General features: G+C 42.2%; 1 protein-coding gene across 1 annotated transcript in view; it reads left to right on the plus strand.

Annotated features, from left to right (window-relative positions):
• The first annotated feature begins 16,382 nt into the window (after positions 1-16,382).
• LOC106607398 (protein shisa-9B) overlaps positions 16,383-27,226 on the plus strand; it is a 31,800-nt gene continuing 20,956 nt past the window's right edge. Inside the window, exons 1-2 of the mRNA XM_014204320.2 lie at positions 16,383-17,283; positions 18,996-19,111. Of these exons, the coding sequence (XP_014059795.1) occupies positions 16,763-17,283; positions 18,996-19,111 (637 nt within the window). The 5' untranslated portion in view covers positions 16,383-16,762. The remainder of the gene's footprint in view (positions 17,284-18,995; positions 19,112-27,226) is intronic.

Genomic DNA, 27,226 nt, shown 5'->3' on the forward strand with positions numbered 1-27,226 from the left:
TGTGAAATGACAGTACTTATATTAGTAGCTAGCTGCAGCCTACATACTTCAATGTAAAATATCAACTGGCTGTTCACCTGTTAAATTCGACTGTGTATTATAAGCATTTCTCTATGGGATCGCATACAGCAAAACCTTAAATACATAGCCTATTTACTAGGCTACTATGCCCAGTTAAATGAGAGATGAGCATAGAAATGTGTTATGTGGCTACTTCAGGAATATGAGCTGATCACGGCCAGAAAAGGTGAGGAATTTATTCTGGTTATGAAAATAAATAGGAAAAAGATTCCCATGTCTAATTATTTTAGATTCCAAAAATTATACATAGGCCTAGATTTTAACTTTTCTCAATAATGGCAAATAGCTGCATCTTTCTATGTGTTCTGTTTTTGTTGTGTTTTTTTTATATGAATAAGTGTGTCATCAAATCCCCCATTTGCACAAAATACTTACTTGCCTGCTAAGCTTGCAATCAGTGGCGGCTCGTAATTGGCTGAATACCCGGGGCAGGGGTTTGTCATATTGTCAACGAAGCACAACATAATAATTATGGCAAGTTTTCAAATTACCGGTTGTTTTCTGGGAAGATATATAAAGTGATCTGTGCAATTGACTCACTTTGTGCCTGGGGGCATTGTCTTGATGAAACAAACTGTTGCCACAAAGTTGGAAGCACAGAATAGTCTAGAATATCATTGTATGCTGTAGCATTAAGATTTCACTTCACTTGATCTAAGGGGCTTAGCCTGAACCATGAAAAACAGCCCAGACCATTATTCCTCCTCCACCAAACTTTTCAGTTGGCACTATGCATTGGGGCAGGTAGTGTTCTCCTGGTATCCACCAAACCCAGATTCGTCCGTCTGGCTGTCCGCCAGATGGTGAAGAATGATTCATCACTCCAGATAACATGCTTCCACTGCTCCAGAGACCAATGCCAGCAAGCTTTACATCACTCCAGCCGATGCTTGGCATTACACATAGTGATCTTAGGCTGTGTGTGGCTGCTCGGCCATGGAAGCCCATTTCATGAAGCTCCCGATGAACAGTACTCGTGCTGACGTTGCTTCAAGAGGCAGTTTGAAGCTCGGTAGACGACATTTATGCGCTACGTGCTTCAGCACTTGGTGGCCCCATTCTGTGAGCTTGTGTGGCCAACCACTTCACAGCTGAGCTGTTGTTGCTCCTAGACGTTTCCACTTCATAACAACAGCACTTACAGTTGACTGGGGCAGCTCTAGCAGAGCATAAGTTTGACAAACTGACTTGTTGGAACGGCGGCATCCTATGACGGTGCCACGTTGAAAGTCACTGAGCTCTTCAGTACGGGCCAATCTACTGCCAATATTTGTCTATGGAGATTGCATTGCGGTGTGATTGATTTTATACACCAGTCAGAAACGGGTGTGGCTGAAATGGCCAAATCCACTAATTTGAAAGGTTGTCCACATACTTTGTATATACGGTATAGTGTATATAAAATAACAATAACAATAACAAGGCTATGTACAAGGAGTACCGGTACCGAGTCAATGTGCAGGGATACAAGTTATTTGAGGTAACATGTACATGTAGGTGGGACAAAAGTGTCTAGGCAATCAGAATAGATAGTAAACAGAGTACCGGCAGCATATGTGAAGAGTGTGAAACAGTGTGAAAGTGTGTGTATGTGTGAGTGTGTGTATGGTATCAATATGCATGTATGTGTATGTGTTTTGTGTGTGTGAGCATATGTAGTGTGTGTATGTGTGTGTTGGAGTGTCAGTGTCTGGGTAGAGTGAGTGTGCATAGAGCCAGTGCAAAGAGTCAGTACAAAAAAAGGGGGTCAATGCAAATAGTCCAGGAAGCCGTTTGATAAACTAACTGTTCAGCAGTCTTATGGCGTGTGGGTAGAAGCTGTTCAGAAGCCTTTTGATCCCAGACTTGGCGCTCCGGTACTGCTTGCCATGCGGTAGCAGAGAGAACAGTTTATGACTTGGGTGGCTGGAATCTTTGGCAATTTTCAGGGCCTTCCTCTGACACCCCTTGGTATAAAGGTCCTGGATGGTAGGGAGCTCGACCCCAGTGATGTACTGGGCCGTACACACTACCCTCTGTATCGGCTTATGGTCGGATGCAAAGCAGTTGCTATACCAAGCGGTGATGCACCCAGCTCTCAATGCTGCAGCTGTTGAACTTTTTGAGGATTTGAAGGCCAATGCCAAATCTTTTCGGCCTCCTGAGGGGGAAGAGGCATTGTCGTGCCCTCTTTGCGACAGTGTTCTTAGTGATTTGGACACCGAGGAAGCTCTCAACTGACTCCACTACAGACCCGTCGATGTGACAAGCACAGATGCGACAAGTGAAAACCAATTAACAAGCTAACGGGGGAAGGCTAGCTGGCATAATGTCACAAGCATGATGAGCTCACCAGTAACGTTTGTTAGACTTGAAATTGGCATGCCGATGCAGTCTTTGCCAAAAGTATTGGCACCCTTGAACTTTTTTCTAATAATGCACATTTCTTCCAGAAAACTGTTGAAATAAAAACATATTTTGGTATCTATGTACATAGATGTATGTTTTTGGTTTGCAGTTGAACCCCACAAAAAAATCTGAATAATTTACAAAATGTTAGCTTATTCCACAAAGAAATACTAAAATGTCCTGGACAATTTTATTGGCAACTTCTAGAAGTAGTTAGTGTCACGTGTGCTCCCTCTCCGGCCTCTAGGTCATCAGGCTGCTCGTTTCTGGCGCACACCTATCACCGGCGTTACCCACATTTGTGCATAATGACACTCACCTGGGCTCCATCACCTCCTTGATTACCTGTCCTTTATTTTTTAAATGTTTTTATTTCACCTTTATTTAACCAGGTAGGCCAGTTGAGAACAAGTTCTCATTTACAACTGCGACCTGGCCAAGATAAAGCAAAGCAGTGCGACAAAAACAACAACACAGAGTTACACATGGGATAAACAAACGTACAGTCAATAACACAATAAAAAATCTGTATACAGTGTGTGCAAATGAAGTAAGGAGGTAAGGCAATAAATAGGCAGTAGTGGGGAAGTAATTACACTTTAGCAATTAACACTGGAGTGATAGATGTGCAGATGAGGATGTGCAAATAGAAATACTGGTGTGCAAAAGAGCAGAAAAAAATATATATATATGGGGATGAGGTAGGTAGTTGGTTCAATGGGCTATTTACAGATGGGCTGTGTACAGCTGCAGCGATTGGTAAGCTGCTCTGTCAGCCGATGCTTGTAGTTAGTGAGGGAGATCTAAGTCTCCAACTTCAGTGATTTTTGCATTTCTTTCCAGTCATTGGCAGCAGATAACTGGAAGGAAAGGCGGCCAAAGGAGTTGTTGGCTTTGGGGATGACTAGTGGAATATACCTGCTGGAGCGTGTGTTATGGGTGGGTGTTGCTATGGTGACCAGTGAGTTGAGATAAGGCGGAGCTTTACCTAACAAAGACTTATAGATGACCTGGAGCCAATGGGTTTGGCGACAAATATGTAGCGAGGACCAGCCAATGAGAGCATACAGGTCGCAATGGTGGGTATGTTTATATGTCACTTCCTTTGGTTTCTTCCCCAGTCGTCATTGTTTCTGTTCCTGTGTCATGTCTGTGCATTGTCCGTGTTTCTTATTTTGTATTATGTTGTGTTTATTTATTAAAACACTCACTCCCTGAACTTGCTTCCCGACTCTCAGCGCACATCGTTACAGAATGACGACTCAACAAAGGGAAGCATCGGGGAGTTTTTATTTTATTTTTTGTGTTGGGGGTGATGTCAGGTCCGGGTGTTGGAGCGGAGCTACCTGGGAGGCCTCATCCGGTTTGTAGGCTCCCATGCCTCAGCGAGTTGGATAGGCTCCCATGCCTAAGCTGGATGAACAGGTTCCCGTGCCTCAGCCGAGGCAACCGGGGAGGTCTCAGCCGGCTCATCAGGCTCTTACTCCTCAGCCAGTTCATCAGGTTTCTATGCTTCAGCGGAGACGACCGGTCCGCTCCGGATCCCCGGGATCGTTCCAGTGGATGGCGAATGGAGCCGAATGCGCCGGGGATGGGCTACTGTCATGCGTGCTCTCTCTCCGGCACTCTAGGTTGCTAGGCTCCCGCGCCTTAGCCGGATCGACAGGTTCCCGCGCCATAGCAGAGGTGACCGGTCCACTCCTGATCCCCAGGATCGTCATCTTGGTCAGCGTCCTGCGGCTGGAGCCGCGCGTCGGGGAGGGGAGGGGGTACTGTCACGTGTGCTCCCTCTCCGGGCTCTTGGTCACCAGGCTGCTTGTTTATGGCTCACACCTGTCACCAGCATTACGCGCACTTGCGCATAATGACACTCACCACTCACCCGCACTTGCGCACAATGACACTCCATCACCTCCTTGATTACCTTCCCTTTTTATGTCACTCCCTTTGGTTTCTTCCCCAGTCGTCATTGTTTCTGTTCCCGTGTCATGTCTGTGCGTTGTCCGTGTTTCTTGTTCTGTATTATGTTGTGTTTATTTATTAAAAAACTCACTCCCTGAACTTGCTTCCCGACTCTCAACGCACATCGTTACAGTTAGAAATAATTCGATTTTGAGCAGGTGGTGAGTTGAAGGTGCCTGCAATATAAAAATTACTAATTCAACCAGTTTGAATAGCAAAAAGGACTCATTCTCCTTTTTTGTGTCACTACAATGAGCATGGAGAAAATAAACAAAACAAGAGAATTATCTGAGGAGGTCAGACACAAGATTGTAGCCAAACAGACAATCTCAAGGCTACAAGTCCATCACCAGAGACCTTAATGTTCTTGTTTCCACCGTACGTAATGTTATCAAGAAGTTTAAGGCCCGTGCCACTGTAGCCAAACTCACTGGACGTGGACGCAAGAGAAAACTTGCAGAGAAGGATTGTTCGATTGGTGGAGAAAGAACCTCGATCAACTGCCACACAGATTCAAGCTGACCTCCGGACACAAGGTACGACGGTTTCAACTCGCAGCATCCGTTGCCAACTCAATGAAAGGGGGTAAAATGGTGAGAGACCCAGGAGGACGCCACTGCTGAGAGAGAGACATAAGAAAGCCTGACGGCAATTTGCCAAAACACACATGAACATGGCAAAATTCTTCTAGGAGAATGTCCTCTGGACATTTAAGACCAAATTAGAGCTTTTCGGTAAAGCACACTATCTCTATGTTTATAGAAAACAAAATGAAGACTTCAAAGAAAATAACACCTTCCCTACAGTCAGTCATGGAGGAGGTTCAGTGATGTTTTGGGGTTGCTTTGCTGCCTCTGGCACTGGGTGCCTTGAACGTGTGCATTGCATCATGAAATCAGGAGTGCAATGTCGGAGCCGGTGTCAGAAAGCAGGGTCTCCGTCGAAGGTCATGGGTCTTTCAGCAGGACAATGACTCAAAACACACTTAAAAAAGCACTCAGGAAAGGTTCAAGACAAAACACTGGACTGTTCTGAAGTGGCCTGCAATGAGTCCAGATCTAACTCCCATTGAAAACTTGTGGAGAGATCTGAAAACAGCAGTTAGGAGAAGGCACCCTTCAAATATGGGAGGACTGGAGCAGTTTGCACAAGAGGAGAGTGCGAAACTGCCAGTACCGAGGTGCACAAAGCTCATCGATGGCTACAGGAAGCGCTTGATTGCAGTTATTTTGACCAAAGGCTGTGCTACCAAAGATTAAGTCTTGGGTGTCAATCATTTTCTCAATGACATTTCTGATTTAAATAGATATATTAAGTTCTAAATCAAAAACAAAGGTTTTGTAATATTAACAGTGAAATAAAGAATTATGGAGACCAAATACTTAGGTCAATTACAACTTATTTTTAGGGAAAATTGTGAGTTACTTGAAAAAAGTGCAAGGGTGCCAATATTTCTGCCCACAACTGTAGTGTCTACTAACTAGCATCTAATGGCAGGGGAAACAAAAAACAGCGTTGTCAATTGGGCACAGCCACAAAGACATGTTTTTTTATCCTACCAGATCCACAAGAAAGTTCTAGATAGTGTATCCCTCTGTCCTTCAACTGTTGATGGATGTGGATGTCCTGTTCAAGTCCCAGGCTCCCAATGACTGTCATGATTATTTATTTATAAGTTCATTGCAATTTGCTCTTTAGCACCATCTGTTCAGTATCTGATAGAACAGACCCAGAACCTGGGCATTCATTTTAACGACCCAAGACGGTCCATGTACTTAGTGCTGTGAAAACCATGTCATGAAATCCTGCAATTTCATTGCTGCAGCAGCCCCCCCCCCCCCCCCCAATAGCAAGGAATGTATACTGTAGTTGGCAATGCAGTCCAAGTGCTGGCGGAAGGCCAAACGCACGGAACTGCTGTCTGATAGCAGAGCAGTAGGTAACTGAGCAGCTTGTTTTGAAAGATATATTTCTGAAATAGTAAAATGTACAGAAATTAACCACACTTTTATGGGTATTTTACACATAATCCTTGAATTATATAATATATATTTTGGTGAAAAATACATGTTCAACTTTTTTGGACCAATCTCAAGTGGGGCACTGCCCTTAATATTCTAATGGACGAGTCGCCAATGCTTGCAATACAATACGTTAACCACTAGAAAATGTGTGCACACATGGTCTAAAGTTTGCGTGGAGCTAAGGACATTCTCACTCTAAGTTCAGTTTTTAGAATTGCCAACTTTTGCGGGAAAGTGGTGCACGCATGGTTTGGGGTATATTTTCTACGTACGCAATGTTTAGAAATGAGGCCCCTGATCACTGATAGTTCAGGTTGTGCCCTTGTTGTTCAATGAGTTGCAAAACATAATGGATTTGTAACATGCTGCATAAGAAAGATTAATTTAACCTGAAAATTGGAACGTAGTACTTTGAAATATTAATAGAAATAACAACTAGCAACAGGAAATGGTCTAATCTTAAAAGCCTGTTATTTTTATCAGCCATTATAAAAAAAATATTTAAATGCTTTTTCAATTATTATTTTATGTTTAAATTTGCATGTCATTAATTACATTGACTACTGTTACTACATTAGCTCAAGACTGTAAAACAGATGGTTCAGTGAACACATGAGATGAGCCTGAGAGCTGAAGCCTTGAGGTAGCTCCCCAAGCCCAACAGCAAAGCGTATTGTGGTAAAACCAGGATATGAACCCAGATTGTCACATTTGCAACTGATCTTTTATCAATGTCCTTTTATTTATTTTGAAAAAAATTTACAAATGGGGAATTAGAGTACATTGACGATTGAACTCACAATAAGTAGTAGGTTTGGTGTTACAACCTTACATCAGCCATTTCGTCAAGTTTAAGTTTAAGAAAAATACAGTGGTGAACCGTGACTATAGGACAGGAACTAGGCCTTCAGAAGAGCCAGAAATCTTCCAATACCTTGTATCAAACTCAAAAATCAAGAAAATAACAGAAAACATAGCATCACTGAATGCGTCCCACATTATATCTTCTGCAGTCGGCCCGTTCTAGTTCTAGCGAAAAAAGAGCGATGCTTTTTTATGACATTATGAATTAATCAATCAATTAATCAATTTATCTGGCTATGCTTCAGGCTTCCGCGCACACAGAGACAGAACCAGCATGGACACAAAGCATACAATAGTGTGACCAGCAAAACAAAGAACACACTGTTTAAACAACCTGTGAATCACATTAACACCAATAGCAACAACAACAGTGTCACCTCAAAGGTGACAGGCTCATAGTGATGAAAGGACAACGACCGTAATACCTGTTCACTCCATGGTGCTGAAGGAGAGAGAGTTTTGGTCAAACACATAGACCGGGCTGATAGACAGGCGACAGCAGTCACACACAGCATCGAATAATGTTAAAGAATAAGCAGCCCATTCTGTCACGAATCCCACCGAAGGTGGCTCCCCTGCCTGCTCGGGCGGCGCTCGGCGGTCGTCGTCGCCGGCCTACTAGCCGCCGCTGATCCCTTTTTCCTTTTCGTTTGGTATGTCTTATTGTTTGCACCTGTTCCTTATTTGTGTCTCTTGATTTATGGTTATTTAAGCCTGTTTAGCCCACCCAGGTTTGTGCGGGATTATTTTCGTCAGAGTGCTTTTTTGTTGGATGTGCTGGCGATCTGCATGTGTTGTTTTACATGCGTACTGTGGACCCGTTGTATTTGGGCACTTCGCTATTCACGCCGGTTGTGTTGGCGTCGACCGTTTTTCGTATTTAAGGAATAAACACATTTTTCCTTACCTCTGCTCTCTGCGCCTGACTCCTACCACCACTCCTAGCAATCGTTGACACATTCACTCTAATAGGCCAAAATGAAATGAACAAATCAGCTGTTACTTCCCATTGCAAATATATTTTATAATGTTCATTCCACTAAACTGTAATCTAATGTTTAAATGTAACAATGTTTCAGTCATTACCTTCAAAGGGATAGCTAACAGCAAGCTTGCTGCAACAAAAAACAGTGCCACTCACCAGATGATGATCATTTGTAAACTACATTTGAAAGTTAATCTTGAAAAGGATGATGCTAACAAATTAGCAACAGCATCCGCCTTGAAGATGATAACAGCTGCTGCAGCCGCCATCACCACTGTTACACTACTACAACACAAGCTAACTAACATTGTCACACTACTACAACATAAGCTAGCTGAAGTTACTAGCTTGGGAAATCTACTGCTTGTGCCACTGATTATTTTATCTTGCGCTGTCAGTGTTGAATGGCAGAGGCTGTCTGTCCAGCTTCTGAAGGCCTAGTCAATGGCTGGCTGAACTAGCTCGATTTTTCTACCGAAAGACCACCAAAGAAAATCCTGATTGGATATTTTTTTCTCTTCAGTATTAACCGTTCTCTTTCCAACACAAACGGAAGAAACGAAATCAGAAGATCATTGCAATTATCGTAAAGATGAAATACAAATACAAAAAAGATTTCAAAAATGATAAATCCTTAGACCTCTGAAGGCCTAGAAGAACCCCACGGTTCCCCGCTGGAAAAATGTAGTAATGGACAGAGCCTGGAGAAAAACTCTTGCTAAGGTAAGGGGAGTGGAAGATAATAATTGTTCTCTTATTATGCACCTGGTTTCTATGGCAATATATGTACCCAATGATCTCCCGTAGTGCCTCATTGACCCGGCCATTGCCCATGACAACCCTCAATCCAACCTGAATTATAAGGTGCTGTAGTAGCCTACTGTTATCTTGGGAAGTCATGTCACAGCTCCACAGCAGTTGTTTACAAATCAACTGCAAAGTAATGAAACCTTCCTAAAATATCCTTTAGTGTCCAACTGGTATGATGACGATACACCCAAAGCCCTAGTAATGATAGTTACACCCAAAAGTCCTAGATTCTGATAGTTACACAATGACAGTTTAACTATCAGAATCCCATCGGAATCCTATTGGACTACTTTTTTCTTATTGGTAATCAAAAGTGATCCTATTGGATCCTATAGGATTCTCGCAGTCCTATAGGTAGACTTAAGTTATTTGATTTGATTCTTATTTAGGCAACTTCTTGTCTTTGAATTAGACATTACAATATAACATATAATACTACATAAAATGTTATTATAACACAACATTTTGAATGCACAGCATCTATACAGTGCTTATATGCAAATAAAAACCAGAAGGAAATTACATTTTTAGGTACAGTAACACAAAGATAATAGCATTTCTGTCATTTAATATATAATAGTCAGCTATGCACACAAAAAAAACAGAATGTTCCCTTTACCTTCTTTATGTTGGGATAAGTGGAGGAAAAGAAAAACCTGAAGATAATGAGACCCCCAACTCCTTCCTCCCGGGGTTGTACCACTCATCTCCCTCCCTACCTGGCTCCCTCCCCTCCGTCCCTCCCTCTCTCCCTTCCTCCCGGGGTTGTACCACTCATCTCCCTCCCTACCTGGCTCCCTCCCCTCCGTCCCCCCTCTCTCCCTTCCTCCCGGTGTTGTACCACTCATCTCCCTCCCTACCTGGCTCCCTCCCCTCCGTCCCCCCTCTCTCCCTTCCTCCCGGGGTTGTACCACTCATCTCTCTCCCTACCTGGCTCCCTCCCCTCCGTCCCCCCTCTCTCCCTTCCTCCCGGGGTTGTACCACTCATCTCCCTCCCTACCTGGCTCCCTCCCCTCCGTCCCTCCCTCTCTCCCTTTCTACTAGGGTTGTACCACCCCCTCTCCCCCTCTCCCTCCCCTCTGCCCCTCCCTCTCTCCCTTCCTCCCAGGGTTGTACCCCTCCCCGCATCCTTCCCTCTCCCCCAGAGCTGTCCCCCACACCCTCCCTCCATCCCTAGAAGGTGCTCCCTCCCTAGCTTCCCTAGCTTCCTCGTGGATGTAACTACCAGTTCCAATCTAGTGACCTCTTGTCACACCTGATCCAGATATTGTGAACAATGTAAATATGATGACCTGTGCCACATTAAGATTACATCAAATTGTTAATCAAGTTCTATGCTGTTTGGCTGTAATCCCACATAGTACACCATTTTGACACAAGTGTAAAGAACCTTGCAGACAATCTCAGTAGGTTTCACAGCTATTGTTGTTACTTGTTGGCACAATAACTTGAATGTGTGATGCAGATGCACCAGATGCAAGTGTTTACTCAAGTTATATCCCTTGGACCATGGGGGATGGGGCTGCACGAGACAGCTACTGGGTAGAGGGGACTTTACCGGCAATTCCCCACTATAAGGTCACCATCTAAAGTTGCAATGGTGGTAGTTCAATATTCGTTGATTATGATGTCATTATACAGTAGTTCACATGTGTTACTGTCCACATTCATACTGTAGGTACTTTTATAAAAGGTTTGTAGGGTGGGTGCTCCTTATATTAAGCAGGGAAGTTAACTATAGTGTATAGCCAAGGTTTGAGGATAAATCCTTTAGAATGTAATGTAAATATCTATACAATTGCGATCCACCAAATTAATAGAAATCCTATAGGAGAAAAAAAACATTGAAATCTTATAGGATCCTAATCTTACAGAAAAGTCCTATCAGTGTGCTGGAGTCTGGTGTAGTGGTCTAAGCTCCCAACTCCAGACCACATGCCCCCTCGGTGACAGGGGTTTGTGCCAAGGCTCGGCTGACTGTCTGTGCCTTTAAGCCCTTTCTGTACCCTTATCTATGTCTCCGTACCTCTACTTACATCTGTCCTGTAAAAAAAATAATAACTCTGATCTCCTAAAAAATAAATAACATTTGACCTACAGTATAGGATCCCCCCTGGAACTAGTCCTATTGGACTCCTATAGGATCCCCCCTGGAACTAGTCCTATTGGACTCCTATAGGATTCCCCCCTGGAACTAGTCCTATTGGACTCCTATAGGATCCCCCCCTGGAACTAGTCCTATTGGACTCCTATAGGATTCCCCCCCTGGAACTAGTCCTATTGGACTCCTATAGGATCCCCCCTGGAACTAGTCCTATTGGACTCCTATAGGATTCCCCCCTGGAACTAGTCCTATTGGACTCCTATAGGATCCCCCCTGGAACTAGTCCTATTGGACTCCTATAGGATCCCCCCTGGAACTAGTCCTATTGGACTCCTATAGGATTCCCCCCTGGAAATAGACCTATTGGACTCCTATAGGATTCCCCCCTGGAACTAGTCCTATTGGACTCCTATAGGATTCCCCCCCTGGAACTAGTCCTATTGGACTGCTATAGGATTCTAAAATAAAATCCTATGGGTTAGGGGCACAATTTTGTGAATGCATTTGATTTGTATGACTGTACATCTTGGCAGGGGTGGGAAAAGTACCAAATTGTCATACTTGAGTAAAAGTAAAGATACCTTAATAGAAAATGACTCAAGTAAAAGTGAAAGTCACCCAGTAAAATAGTATTGAGTAAAAAGTCTAAAAGTATTTGGTTTTAAATATACTTAAGTATCAAAACTAAATGTAATTGCTCAGATATACTTAAGTATCAAAAGTCAAATTAAAAGTATAAATAATTTCAAATTCCTTATATTAACCCTTGTGTAGTCTTAACATTCTGTATTCTCCCCTTGTCCTGAGGGTCAAAAATTACCCACCTTCACTAAACCCCTAAAATAAAGCAGCTTGATTTAATTTTAAACCCCAAATCTATTTTGTATAAAGAAACAACCTGTCATTCATCACAAACTTTTTCAATATCTGGGTTTTCCCTCTTCACAATGCAGAAAGTGCATTAAATCAGTGGACACCACTCATTTTTATTACAACACACCTGTCATAATTGTTTTCTTTACTAAAGTAGAGGGTTATTATTATTATTATTATTGCTAAAGGTACTGCATAGGTGTAAACACACATTTTTTAGCAAAAGATAGCACTTCTATAGCCTAAGAAAGTAGCAGAAATGTGCAGAAAGTAGTTTTGAATGAATTTTATTGAAGGGAAACTTTTTGGGCAACATAGTAATATGTTCTTATGTTCAATATGTTCAATGAGGAATTCAACTACAAAATACGAGTCTTCTCCCATTTTTTTAACCATTGCCCCCACCGACAAGATGTATAAACAGCAACAAAAAATAAGAATAAAATAAGATAATAGATACAAAACAAAAATGTGAAGAACATAAATCAATCAACTCTAATTAGCACATGTAGGGCAGTATGCAAGTGTGTGTGCATTGACTTTGCAGATGTATTTCTCACATGTGCAGCACATAGTATTTGTTTTACATTCCTTCTTTGGTGGCGTAATTGGCATCTCCTCCTCTTGCCTGTCCCAGCTGCAGCCACAGGTGGATCAGGACTGAACAGCTTTCACAAGCGCTGCAGACGCTGCTGTGCGGGGGAGGCGCTCCCTTCTTTGAATGTGTGGGGTTACACGTGCCATTCCCAGCTGCTCCAGGAACACCCTCCTCTTGTTCTGCTTATCAGGCATCCAGGTAGGGTTGATCTTGTTCCATATCACGAAGGCATTGTAAGAGGACACATCAATGATGTTTTGGAAGATGACCAAGGGCCAACGGGCAGTCATTCTCCTGCAGCTGTAAGTTCCAATCACCTTGTCCAGGTTGTCCTTGCCTCCTATGTTGTGGTTGTAGTCCAGGATGATGGCTGGCTTCCTGTCCTCACGATCACTGATCTCAGCCGTTTTGTGCAGTGTGCTAAGGAGGACCACATTCTTGTTCCTCTTTGCGAGGTAAGAAACTAGAGTGGTGGTGGGGGTGAATGCAAACTTTGATGAGAAGGCCTCTCTCCTCCTTGTTGCGGGGAGTGCAGGGGGGAGCTCAGGCTTGTTCTTTCTAACTGTGCCAACCATGGTGATCTTCCTCTTCAGGAGCTGTTGGCTGAGTTCATAAGAGGTGAAGAAATTGTCACATGTGACATTGTGCCCCCTCAGTTCATCTGTCACATCAAGCAAAACCCTCATCCCCTGGTTCTTCTCCGGGCCTCCACTGGTTGGCTTCCCTGTGTAGACTTGCATCTTCCAAGCGTAGCAGGATTGTGCGTCACAGGCCACACATATCTTGATGCCATACTTTGCTGGCTTGCTGAGCATATACTGCCGGAAAGGACAGCGACCTTTTGACAAAAGAGACCACTATCAGTAATTAGTATCAGTGTTACAGAAAACAATCACATAAATCAGTGATATTACAGCAATACATAATAAAATGAACAGTGAAAATCACTTACATTACAGATATGAAAATAAAAATGTACCTCTGAATGGAATTAGTTGCTCATCCACTATTACTTCAGGCCCAGGGTTGTAGAGGTATGGTAGACACTCCACTCACTTCTCCCAGACCGCAGTTTGTCTCTCACATGTCTTGCAGGTCTTGACTCACAGTTATCAAATTGTAGCATTTTTTAGAAAGTGTGAAAGACTTTCAGTGGCATCGTGAAACGGAAAATCTCCCTTCCACTCTCTGCATCCCAGAGACTACATGTAGCCTCGCCTCGGGACCTATACACACCCGCTAAGATTAGCAGCCCTATGTAGGAACGCAGGTCAATCTCATCCATCCTTTTCCAGTTGTCTCCATATTTACAGAAACCCTCCAAATTTGTCATCTTCAGGATGATTTTTTCGATGGCTGGTGTGATGAACATGTAGAATGTTGAGGCGATGTGCTGGGCATGGGTAACTGCATGTCTTGTGGGCCCTGGGGTCATCCTTATGACATTTTGTGCTGCCATCCTGCCCTGTTTGTCATATGGTGACAAGGACCATACTATTTTGCTGTTCTTTGACAAAAATGTCTCTTTTTCAGCTTGTGGGATGCATGCATGCATCGTGCATCGTGCTCTGGGTTGTATTCTTCCCCACCTTCTTCTTCAGATACCTCCTCCTCCTCTTCTAAATAATTGTTCTCTTGTTCCTCCTGGAAAACTGAAAAAAATCTGATCTACGACCTGTTGGGCACTGAAACGTGCACTCATGGCTTCAGCAAAGAGAGAACTGGGGGGACTGTCATCTGCAGCACCTTTATAGCGTCTGACTGCATTCCCCATTAGTAAACACCGCTTTCAAATAATTTTGATTTTGTCTGAAATTATTTTGATTTTGTCTGTGAACTTCCGTCATGTGTGGAGTCATGGAGGAGAGATGCTGCACATGCACAAGAAAGTTTTAGTTTTGTCTGAGTTCAATCAGTAGCGCACATAATCTCAATGTCTCATTGTGTGTGTGTGTGTGTGTGTGTGTGTGTGTGTGTGTGTGTGTGTGTGTGTGTGTGTGTGTGTGTGTGTGTGTGTGTGTGTGTGTGTGTGTGTGTGTGTGTGTGTGTGTGTGTGTGTGTGTGTGTGTGTGTGTGTGTGTGTGGTTTTTGTGGTGTGTAAATGATGTTATAACTGCTGGGTCAAAAATGACCCTAAGACAATCTTTGCACCCTGGTGGTGTACAGCTTTCATGAAATATGAACAAAGGCAATGTTTCACTTTTTCTCATGTTGGGGTCACTCTAGGAAAAGTCATCAAATTTCCAGTTGAAAAAATATAATTTAGGGTGTTTTCTCTGCTGTTAAACATAGTGGCGGGTCATTTTTTACCCTTAAGACAACACAAGGGTTAAGCAAACCAGACAGCATCATTTTCTAGTATTTTTTTTCAATTTACGGATAGCCAGGGGCACACTCCAACACTCAGACATCATTTACAAATGAAGCATGTGTTTAGTGAGTCCGCCAGATTAGAGGCAGTTCTCTTAATAAGTCTGTGAATTTGACCATTTTCCTGTCCTGCTAAGCATGCAAAATGTAACAAATACTTTTGGGTGTCAGGGAAAATCTATGAAGTAAAAAGTGCATTATTTTCTTTAGGAATGAAGTGAAGTAAAAGTAAAAGTTGTCAAAAATATAAATAGTAAAGTAAAGTACAGATACCAGCAAAAACAATGAAAGTATTTAAAGTATTTTTACTGCAGTACTTTACACCACTGGATTTTGAAATGCTGAATGTACTGTCTTCCCTGATTGTACCACACACAAAATAGCATGATCATGCAATTATTTATTTAGGACTTTTACTGTGGGAGTTGAAACCTCTGAAGCACTTTAATTTTGAGAACATCTACATAGTCAAGAACTCCTATTGGATTCCAATAAAATAAAAACTATTGGAACCAGTCCAAATGGACCCCTATAGGATTCTATAGGAATAAAATCCTATAGGATAGGTTCTACATTTTTCTATTGGAATCCTATAGGATTTTTTGACTAGGGAGTTGTTCTCAATGATCAAGTACTTTAAAGGTTTCAACACCCACAGTAAAAGTCTTACAGAATTATTATTATTTTTTTTTTTTTAATTTTTTTTTTAATGATGTGATCATGCCCTTCTGTGTGTGGTACAATCAAGGGATATACATTCAGAATTCCAAAATGTACAGGTATACAAATAAAATGCATTAGTCAGACGAATTGTATTGATTATGTATATTTTATCACCTCAAATGACAATACAGTTACAGCACTGCAATGACAAAGGTCACACCAATACTAATCACACCTTGTTTGCTTGGGCTATAGGCTCTTTTCATAGCTGTGGCCTATTGAACAATACATAATGATACAAATAAGGTGCAATATATGGGCCACAAATAGCAATCAAATACAACATGCATGAAATCACATTTGACTTGACAGACAACAGCAACATTACAACTCTATCATTTCAAAGCAACCTGCGACTTTATAGGCATATAAAGAAAAAACTATTCGGACAGTATTGTATTGTCTGAATACAGTATATATTTTTCTGTAGCCTGCAGTAGGCTACTATGAAAAAATGAAATCTGAGCATGTTGTTCTGTATAAAAACAACAGATTGCATACACCAGATCTCTCTCTTTCTGCCTGTCTCTCTCCCACCTACCACAAGTGTCTCCTCCTCCTCTTTCTTCCCCACTCTGTCGGTAATCGGTTCGGTAATATTCCCACTGCCTGGAGTGAACTACCAACAAGAGCTCCGACTGTCAACGGAGGATGTCTGTGGCGTAGCGCAGAGAAAAAATCTAAACCTATTTAAGATACCTGTAGCAACTGTAAAAGTGTTGTTGTCGCATCAGTGTAAAGATCTCATCAGTTTTTTTGTTATAAGAAATTGGAACAGATATAAAATTTACACAAATTCCCATACATCACCGTGCGCTGATGGACAATTACGCGCAGAAGGTGCGGTGCGTAAAATCATGATAATAATCGCGGATGGCTGTGTTTCACGTTCTTGGATTATGCGTACAAGCTTGTTATGATACCTGGTCATCGCCTTTCCTTCGTCTACAGTGGAGAAGAAAAGTAACAAAGGGACGCACATGATGAGAAGCGCGGGGTTGTTGCTTGGCTACTTTTTGGTGAAAGTTCTTGTATGCGACGCGGAGGGGGAGCCAGGGCAGAAGCTGGACGGCTTTATTATGGTACCAACGGGTACCAACGAGTCAAAATTGAACAGAGAGAATAGCGTTTCGGAGAGTCCGCATACAGAGGACAGGTGCCGGGGTTATTACGATGTGATGGGCCAGTGGGATCCGCCGTTTGTGTGCCAGACGGGCAGTTACCTGTACTGCTGCGGGACCTGTGGCTTTAGATTCTGCTGTGAGTTTACAAGCTCGCGGCTGGACCAGACCACCTGCAAAAACTATGACACCCCGCCGTGGATGATGACAGGCAGACCCCCGCCTAAGAAAAAAGACCCCACTCACGACCCCACAAAGGATAAGACAAACTTAATTGTGTATATAATATGTGGAGTTGTTGCCATAATGGCCCTCGTTGGGATTTTCACAAAACTTGGACTTGAAAAGGCGCACCGTCCACACAGAGAAAACATGTCAAGGTGTGTGTACAGTAAACAACATCAGCAGTCCCTGTGCGCAATGCAGTAACAACTTTGGATAGCCTAAATGAATGCAGGAATGTAACTTTTATTCGAGTGTCAGAAGTTTCCTAAAAAAAAAAATGGATGCATTAAATATGCTGTTTTGTTAAACTAGGTGATAACCCACTGGACACAGACGTCAGTTCAATTTCTAGTTTTGATTTACATTTGGTTGAAATCAACAACAAAAATCAACAAAACATTTCGTTTAAAAGTTGGGTGAAATAAATACGAAATTTCCTTACCTTGATGACCTTTTTCAAATTCAGTCAGTTTTCCCACATCACATAGATTTGTTGGTTGAAATCAAATCAAATTGTATTGGTCACATACACATGGAAACATTGATTCATGATCCAACCAATTTTTGTCCAGTGGGAAGTGTTAAAATATAGAATAAATATACATGCTCAGTCAGTTCTACTGACCACAATTTGATTGGCAATCATAGGCAATACCTATGCAGCCTACTATATTTTATTTGTGAGTGACTGTGAATACCTGTCCAATTGCGTTGATGTCTTGAGCCATGCTCACTACGTCCTGGTAAAACCAGATGTGTTGTAGGTAGTAGTGTGTGAGGAGCCACGCTCACTACGTCCTGGTAAAACCAGATGTGTTGTAGGTAGTAGTGTGTGATGAGCCACGCTCACTACGTCCTGGTAAAACCAGATGTGTTGTAGGTAGTAGTGTGTGATGAGCCATGCTCACTACGTCCTGGTAAAACCAGATGCGTTGTAGGTAGTAGTGTGTGATGAGCCATGCTCACTACGTCCTGGTAAAACCAGATGCGTTGTAGGTAGTAGTGTGTGATGAGCCATGCTCACTACGTCCTGGTAAAACCAGATGCGTTGTAGGTAGTAGTGTGTGATGAGCCATGCTCACTACGTCATGGTAAAACCAGATGTGTTGTAGGTAGTAGTGTGTGATGAGCCACGCTCACTACGTCCTGGTAAAACCAGATGCGTTGTAGGTAGTAGTGTGTGATGAGCCACGCTCTCATCTCTCTTGATGTCATCTACCAACATGGTGCCATTAAAAGCCACTTTTTTACTCCATTACACCTGCAATTGTTTTTAATTATCTCACTGCCCTAGATTTCAGCATTTTAATTAGCTTCGTTGTTCTTTTTTGGGGGAAGCGAACTTAAGGTTCACTTCCCCCAAAAACTGGTTGATTCAATGTTGTTTCCATGTCATTTCAACAAAAAGATTCAATGTGATGACTTTAAATTAGTTGACAACTCAACCGAAAGTAAATCAAAACCAGACGTTGAACTGACGTCTGTGCTCAGTGGGCTGCCTTCGTCTCAACATGCCTTGTGATCCCTATTGTGATTTGTCATAATTCTCAACTATATAATCAATGCACAAAGGAAGGTGATCCCACTAACCCAATATAGCATAAATGGTACTGTGCATTATGAAACGAAAACCCTTTGAGCGTATGATAATTGGTCATTGGTAGTTCATCTACAAGCATGAGAATAATTGATTTGATTTCATCTACATTATTCAAACATTAAGACCTGTAAGGATTTCCGATAAATATCAGATAAATATTGAGGTTTACGGTGTTTGAGCTACTGTAATTTTGCTCGATTTCATAGCCATTTTGACGTTTTATTAATGCGTGAACCAGCTGATTGAGGTGTTTGTGTTTCTTGTCAGGGCTCTAGCCCAGGTGATGCGCCAGCCTGGTCCAGGAGAACACTCAGAAGACATTGGAGTGCATGGACAGCACTATGACAACATGCAAGCCAACAGGGTACCTGCTAACAGTCTCCGTAAGTAGGCCTCTTCCATCCCACGTCTCATTTCATAGAGACTAGCCACTACAACAATAGTTTGATACACATTGGAAAGTACAACCAATGGTAAGATGCATAGTGTATTATGTGAAGCTCTGCAATGCATTGGGTATGGTCGTGATTGAGATACAGAGATGGTATAAACAGGATGCCATCTGCATAAGACTGAGGGTCTGACTGCTGTGATCAGCCGAATCATGCACAATCTTTACCTCTGTACACACATACACACAATGTTTCAAAACAGCCACTAGCAGTAAACCTTATCACGCAAGAGAACGTTGACATTTTAATTTTCATCAATTCTATGCTGGAGTCCTATTGAAGTGCCCAACAGTCTCCGATTGGTCTTTGTGGTTGTAGTGAGGCAGCTGTGAAATTCAAAAGGCTTATTCACCACCACCCTTTGCCTTCCTGGCTCGCCTGATTTAGCCGCTCCAGATAAGAGAGTTGTGAAAGAAGTCCATTCTGGAGAGTCCTGTGAGCTGCTGAAGCAATTACTCACAGCCTCAGTAATCATTTAACACACTGGGATAATTATCATCATCAACCGCCGCTGACTAATAGTAGTATAAGGCTTTCGCTGCTCTCCATCTCTTACAACTGGCTCTTTCTTTCTCATCCCTCTCTTTTTAGTCTCTCTCAAACAGGCAGGCACACATCTACACAGACCCGCAAGAACTCACTCACTCGCTCACTCACTCGCTCACTCACTCACTCACTCACTCACTCACTCACTCACTCACTCACTCACTCACTCACTCACTCACTCACTCACTCACTCACTCACTCACTCACTCACTCACTCACTCACTCACTCACTCACTCACTCACACTCATGAATGATGCAGGATGTATTATTTTATTATGCATTGCATGTCTCAGACTGCTGGTTGCAATCACACAGGCTAGGCTCTAGTCACTAATGGCAATGGACAGACTTTTCCCCATTTGCTTGTTTGGAAGTGATTGTAATGTATGCCGTCTGTTGTTGGAGAGAAGTAAAATGACATGTTTACTTATGGTAGTGCATTTTTCCTGCTGAAAAGGAGTGTCAATGTTTGACATGAAAAACAAGCTGTTTGTTTGTGTGAGACGGACAAATTCAACTTGGAGAGAATGATAATGGGAATACTAGTTTTATGTTGACGGCATAAGCAAATGGCAACAGTGTTTTTTAGTTTTTTTTTGTCAAACTGAAGTAGATGAGGTAGCTCTGGGTCAAGAGCCTCCACTTTGATTCTTGAGTGTAGCTGAGTGTAGCTTCCACCGATAATTGAAGCTTGTAGCTTGTATTCGCATGAAGAGCTGGCATATTTCTCTCCCATCCCTTGGGTAGGAATTACCAAAGGGATTGGAGATCCAGTTCTGCAATCAGGTGGGCTGCATGGACACACATTGGCATTGTCTCTCCTCACAGTATTGGGAAGGATCCATATGTTTTCACACAATAGCACTGTGGATTGGAGAGGGTAGATGAGTGGAGAGGTGGGTTCTGGGTAATCTCTTCCTTTGTCAGTGGCCCTCCCACCTCCTCCAAGCACAACACTATCTCTCTTAGTCCGTCACATCAAGTTGAAGCAACAAGGACCTCTTCAATCTCCACTGTGTCGGCTCACAAAAGGGATGTGTAATTTAGTGCGACATAGCTTTTCAGGTGTCCTTAGAAGGCCAGGGATTGGGTGAAAGCAGTGTGTGATTCCACTAGAATTCCACACACTGTTTTCTATTGGTTTGGTATAATGTGGGCATTATGGAATCATAAGGAGCAGTTTGTCACTATTAAGGTGTGCACTGTATTGGAATAGAGGTAGTGTTGTTTAGTTAGGCTAACTGGAACCCTTATTCAATACAGTGGGATGATAGCACAGGGTTCTTAGAGCAGCTATTCACACTCATTCCCACACTGACTGTTCTCTTGTAAAAAGTCTCACAGGCAGAGCAGTGTCTTGCTGTTTCATGAGAAGATGTGACGGGTTATTGTATCAGTGTGAACAGCTTCACCCAGTGAGCTCCCTGTTGAAGATGTGGAGAGGCGCAGGGAGGTGTGTGAGGGGAGACACCCAGGTGTTGTGCTGTTAAAGAGCTGACCCCATCTCCATGCAGGCTGAGGGGTAATAACCCAGAAAGTGGGGTGTGTGACTGTGCTGGGAGCAGGGCCATTTCATAGAGCACTGGGACTAAAAAGCCTTTACATTACTGAGGTTCTCCAGTCTGAAGTACCATTAAAGTGCTTAAAGCAGCGAGTGCTGAGACTGACTGGCAGGCACATACTCTCAGGCAGCAACACAGTGTGTGATTGTTTTGAATTAGGTAACCCACTGGGTACAGCTTAGTAGACAGACATCAAGTCAGGAAATTCACAGGGCTTTTTATGGTAGCATGGTACCTCAGCAAGAATAGTAAGAAACCACAGCCACTAGAATAGAGAGCATAATCAGGGTTGCTATAGTGGTGTAAAAAAAAGAAAAGACACAATCAGAACAAAGGAAATAGTTTAATTCAAATTGATTTTCAAATTTGCCTAACACAGCATCAATAGAATCGGAATGGAATGAAACCCTTTGGGCTGAGGCGCCTGAAGAGTGTTATTCTGGTGAATGAATCTCATTATCACACATGTAAAGCAAGCACACTACGCTAGCAGAAGCTCTCACTTAGACAGGCTATTCCAATGGATGTGAATTATGCAGGGTATCTAATCTAGTGAGGCTGATGTCCATGTATGTGACACCCCATGGCATACATTGACTGCCAAAGAGGACTGTCTGTGTGTGAACTGTGTCTTGTGAAGAGTAGCGCTCTGAAGAGGTGGCAGCACAAGTAATTAGGTTAATGTGAGGCTGCATGTGTTTGAGTAACATCTCCTCCTGGGTTTTCAATCTGATGTTATATTACACTGAACACTTGCTGCGTTGAGGGTTCAATTGAAAGAGACTCATTAGCATGGTGAAAGGCTTACTTGTGTCAATATTTAATTTTGTATTTATTTCACCTTTATTTAACCAGGTAGGCAAGTTGAGAACAAGTTCTCATTTACAATTGCGACCTGGTCAAGATAAAGCAAAGCAGTTCGACACATACAACAACACAGAGTTACACATGGAGTAAAACAAACATACAGTCAATAATACAGTAGAAAAATAAGTCTATATACAATGTGAGCAAATGAGGTGAGATAAGGGAGGTAAATGCAAAAAAGGCCATGGTGGCAAAGTAAATACAATACAGCAAGTAAAACACTGGAATGGTAGATTTGTAGTGGAAGAAAGTTCAAAGTAGAAATATAAATAATGGGGTGCAAAGGAGCAAAATAAATAAATAAATACAGTAGGGGAAGAGGTAGTTGTTTGGGCTAAATTATAGATGGGCTATGTACAGGTGCAGTGATCTGTGAGCTGCTCTGACAGCTGGTGCTTAACCTCTATGGGCTAGGTGGGACGCTAGCGTCCCCCCCGTGGTGCACTCCATCAACAGCAGGTGCATTTCAAGAGCGGCAAATTTGAAACCAAATAAATGTCAAAATTCAAATTTTTCAAACATACAACTATCTTACACCCTTTGAAAGATAAACATCTCCTTAATCTAACCACGTCGTCCGATTTCAAAAAGGTTTTACGGCGAAAGCATAAAGTTAGATTATGTTAGGAGAGTACATTGACAATAGCTGTGTGTAATGTTTTGTCAATTCAAAGACAGGGTCACCAAAACCATAAAACCAGCTAAAATGATGCACTAACCTTTTACAATCTCCATCAGATGACACTCCTAGGACATTATGTTAGACAATGCATGCATTTTTAGTTCTATCAAGTTCATATTTATATCCAAAAACAGCGTTTTACTATGGCATTGATGTTGAGGAAATAGTTTCCCTCCAATAACCGGCAGTAAAGTCAGCACCACAAATTAAATAATTAAAATTAGAAAACATTGGTAAAATATTATATTGTCATTTAAAGAATTATAGATTTACATCTCTTGAACGCAATCAACTTGCCAGATTTAAAAATAACCTTACTGGGAAATCACACTTTGCAATAATCTGAGCACTGCGCCCAGAAAAATACGCGTTGCGATACAGACTAGCCGCCATGTTGGGGAGTAAATCGAAAATACTATGTAAATAATCCATTACCTTTGATTCTCTTCATCAGATGTCACTTCCAGGTATCACAGGTCCATAACGAATGTAGTTTTGTTCAAAAAAGCTCATCATTTATGTCCAAAAATCTCCGTCTTGTTAGCACATGATCTAAGCCCGCCGGACTTCACTTCATGAACGAGGGGAAAAAATATATTTACGTTCGTTCAAACATGTCAAACGTTGTATAGCATAAATCATTAGGGCCTTTTTTAACCAGAACATGAATAATATTCAAGGTGGACGAATGCATTCTCTTTTATAACGTATTGGAACGAGGGTACCCAACATGAACTCGCGCGCCAGAGTCTAATCGGCCATCACCGTTCCATGGCTCTTGTTCGGTCAGATCTTTTTTTTTTTTTTGGCAAATTATGAAACAGCAAGACACTGCTCTGCCTGTGAGACTTTTTACAAGAGAACAGTCAGTGTCTCACAGTAAAAGACTCAAAACACTTTGTAAAGGCTGGTGACATCTAGTGGAAGCAATAGGAAGTGCCAAAACATTAATCAACCCCTGTGTGTTTCAATGGCATAGGCTTAAAGGTAATTCAACACATCAGGTATCCACTTCCTGTCAGAAAATGTCTCAGGGTTTTGCCTGCCAAATGAGTTCTGTTATACTCACAGACACCATTCAAACAGTTTTAGAAACTTTAGGGTGTTTTCTATCCATATATAATAAGTATATGCATATTCTAGTTACTGGGTAGGATTAGTAACCAGATTAAATCGGGTACGTTTTTTTATCCAGCCGTGAAAATACTGCCCCCTAGCCCCAACAGGTTAAAGCTAGTGAGGGAGATAAGTGTTTCCAGTTTCAGAGATTTTTGTAGTTCGTTCCAGTCATTGGCAGCAGAGAACTGGAAGGAGAGACGGCCAAAGGAGGAATTGGCTTTGGGGGTGACCAGAGAGATATACCTGCTGGAGCGCGTGCTACAGGTGGGTGCTGCTATGGTGACCAGTGAGCTGAGATAAAGGGGGACTTTACCTAGCAGGGTCTTGTAGATGACCTGGAGCCAGTGGGTTTGGCGATGAGTATGAAGCGAGGGCCAGCCAACGAGAACGTACAGGTCGCAGTGGTGGGTAGTATATGGGGCTTTGGTGACAAAACGGATGGCACTGTGATAGACTGCATCCAGTTTATTGAGTAGGGTATTGGAGGCTATTTTGAAAATGACATCGCCGAAGTCGAGGATCGGTAGGATGGTCAGTTTTACGAGGGTATGTTTGGCAGCATGAGTGAAGGATGCTTTGTTGCGAAATAGGAAGCCAATTCTAGATTTAACTTTGGATTGGAGATGTTTGATGTGAGTCTGGAAGGAGAGCTTGCAGTCTAACCAGACACCTAGGTATTTGTAGTTGTCCACATATTCTAAGTCAGAACCGTCCAGAGTAGTGATGCTGGACGGGCGGAAAGGTGCGGGCAGCGATCGGTTGAAGAGCGTGCATTTAGTTTTACTTGTATTTAAGAGCAGTTGGAGGCCACGAAAGGAGAGTTGTATGGCATTGAAGCTCGTCTGGAGGGTTGTTAACACAGTGTCCAAAGAAGGGCCAGAAGTATTCAGAATGGTGTTGTCTGCGTAGAGGTGGATCAGAGACTCACCAGCAGCAAGAGCGACATCATTGATGTATACAGAGAAAAGAGTTGGCCCAAGAATTGAACCCTGTGGCACCCCCATAGAGACTACCAGAGGCCCGGACAACAGGCCATCCGATTTGACACATTGAACTCTATCAGATAAGTAGTTGGTGAACCAGGCGAGGCAATCGTTTGAGAAACCAAGGCTATTGAGTCTGCCGATGAGGATGTGGTGATTGACAGAGTCGAAAGCCTTGGCCAGGTCAATGAATACGACAGCACAGTATTGTTTCTTATCGATGGCGGTTACGAAATCGTTTAGGACCTTGAGCGTGCCTGAGGTGCACCCATGACCAGCTCTGAAACCAGATTGCATAGCGGAGAAGGTGCGGTGGGATTCGAAATGGTCGGTAATCTGTTTGTTGACTTGTCTTTCAAAGACCTTAGAAAGGCAGGGTAGGATAGATATAGGTCTGTAGCAGTTTGGGTCAAGAGTGTCCCCTCCTTTGAAGAGGGGGATGACAGCAGCTGCTTTCCAATCTTTTGGAATCTCAGACGACACGAAAGAGAGGTTGAACAGGCTAATAATAGGGGTTGCAACAATTTCGGCAGATCATTTTAGAAAGAAAGGGTCCAGATTGTCTAGCCCGGCTGATTTGTAGGGGTCCAGATTTTGCAGCTCTTTCAGAACATCAGCTGACTGGATTTGGGAGAAGGAGAAATGGGGAAGGCTTGGGCGAGTAGCTGTGGGGGGTGCAGTGCTGTTGACCGGGGTAGGGGTAGCCAGGTTGAAAGCATGGCCAGCCGTAGAAAAACGCTTATTGAAATTCTCAATTATAGTGGATTTATCGGAGGTGACAGAGTTTTCTATCCTCAGTGCAGTGGGCAGTTGGGAGGAGGTGTTCTTATTCTCCATGGACTTTACAGTGTCCCAGAATTTTTTTGAGTTTGTGTTGCAGGAAGCAAATTTCTGCTTGAAAAAAGCTAGCCTTGGCTTTTCTAACTGCCTGTGTATATTGGTTTCTAACTTCCCTGAAAAGTTGCATATCACGGTATCTATTAAAAATAATGTTTTTTCTTGGCCTTTTCATCTGCATATTGTGCTTTTTTGTAATTGTACAATATTATTTTAAGCAACTCACTTAGCAAAAACATGTTGATTCAAAGTTGTTTCCAAGTAATTTCAACCCCAAAACTCAAATGTGATGACATTGAATCAATGTGGAATACTGATTGGATTTGCAAAAAGTCATCAACATAAGGGAATTTAGTATTTTTTTTACTTAACTTTTAACCTAAATCCAATGACAGGATGACATTTTTGGTTGATTTCACGTTGAATTCAAGTTAGTCGATAACTCAACCAAATGTAAATCAAAATTAGACGTTGCACTGATGTCTGTGCCCAGTGGGAAAGCTTTCTCCCATTGTTATGGCCGTAGACTTCAAGTACATTCAAGTAATGAGGCCTTTGTTTCAAAGACCAATTTTGAAACATTCATTAACCCTCGTCAGACCTTTAATTGATTATGAAAGAACTGTGTTATGATTAGACCATGTCTATGAATTTTTTTGAAGGGCTTTGACATTCACAATACAAAGTCCTCTCTTTTATACAAGAAGAGTCAGTGGTTTCCAGTGCTTCAGATCATGCATGCTATAGTGTCTTCAGGAAGTATTCATGCCCCTTGACATATTCCACATTTTGTTGTGTTACAGCCTAAATTCAAAATGGATGAAATATATTTTTTCTCACCGATCTACATACAATACCCCATAATGACAAACTGAAAACATGTTTTTAGAATTTTTTGCAAATGTATTTAAAATGAAATACAGAAATATCTAATTTACATAGGTATTCACACCCCTGAGACAATACATGTTAGAATGATCTTTGGCAGCGATTACAGATGTCAGTCTTTCTGGGTAAGTCTCTAAGAACTTTGCACACCAGGATTGTACAATATTTGCACATTATTTTTTTTATTCTTCAAGCTCTGTCGAGTTGGTTGTTGAACATGGCTAGAACGCAATTTTCATGTCTTACCATAGACTTTCAAGCCGATTAAAGTCAAAACTCTAACTAGGCCACTCAAGAACATTCAATGTCATATTGGAAAATAACTCCAGTGTATATTTTTTAGGTTTTTGTCCTGCTGAAAGGTGAATTTGTCTCCCAGTGTCTTTTGGAAAGCAGACTGAACCAGGTTTTCCTCTAGGACTTTGCCTGTGCTTAGCCCTATTCCATTTATTTATTTTTATCCCAAAACCTCCCTTGTCTTTACCGATTACAAGCATACTCATAACATAATGCAGCCTCCACCATGCTTGAAAATTTGAAGAGTGGTACTCAGTGATGTGT

The sequence above is a fragment of the Salmo salar genome, chromosome ssa06 (assembly GCF_905237065.1).
Source record: "Salmo salar chromosome ssa06, Ssal_v3.1, whole genome shotgun sequence".
Classification (NCBI taxonomy): domain Eukaryota; kingdom Metazoa; phylum Chordata; class Actinopteri; order Salmoniformes; family Salmonidae; genus Salmo; species Salmo salar.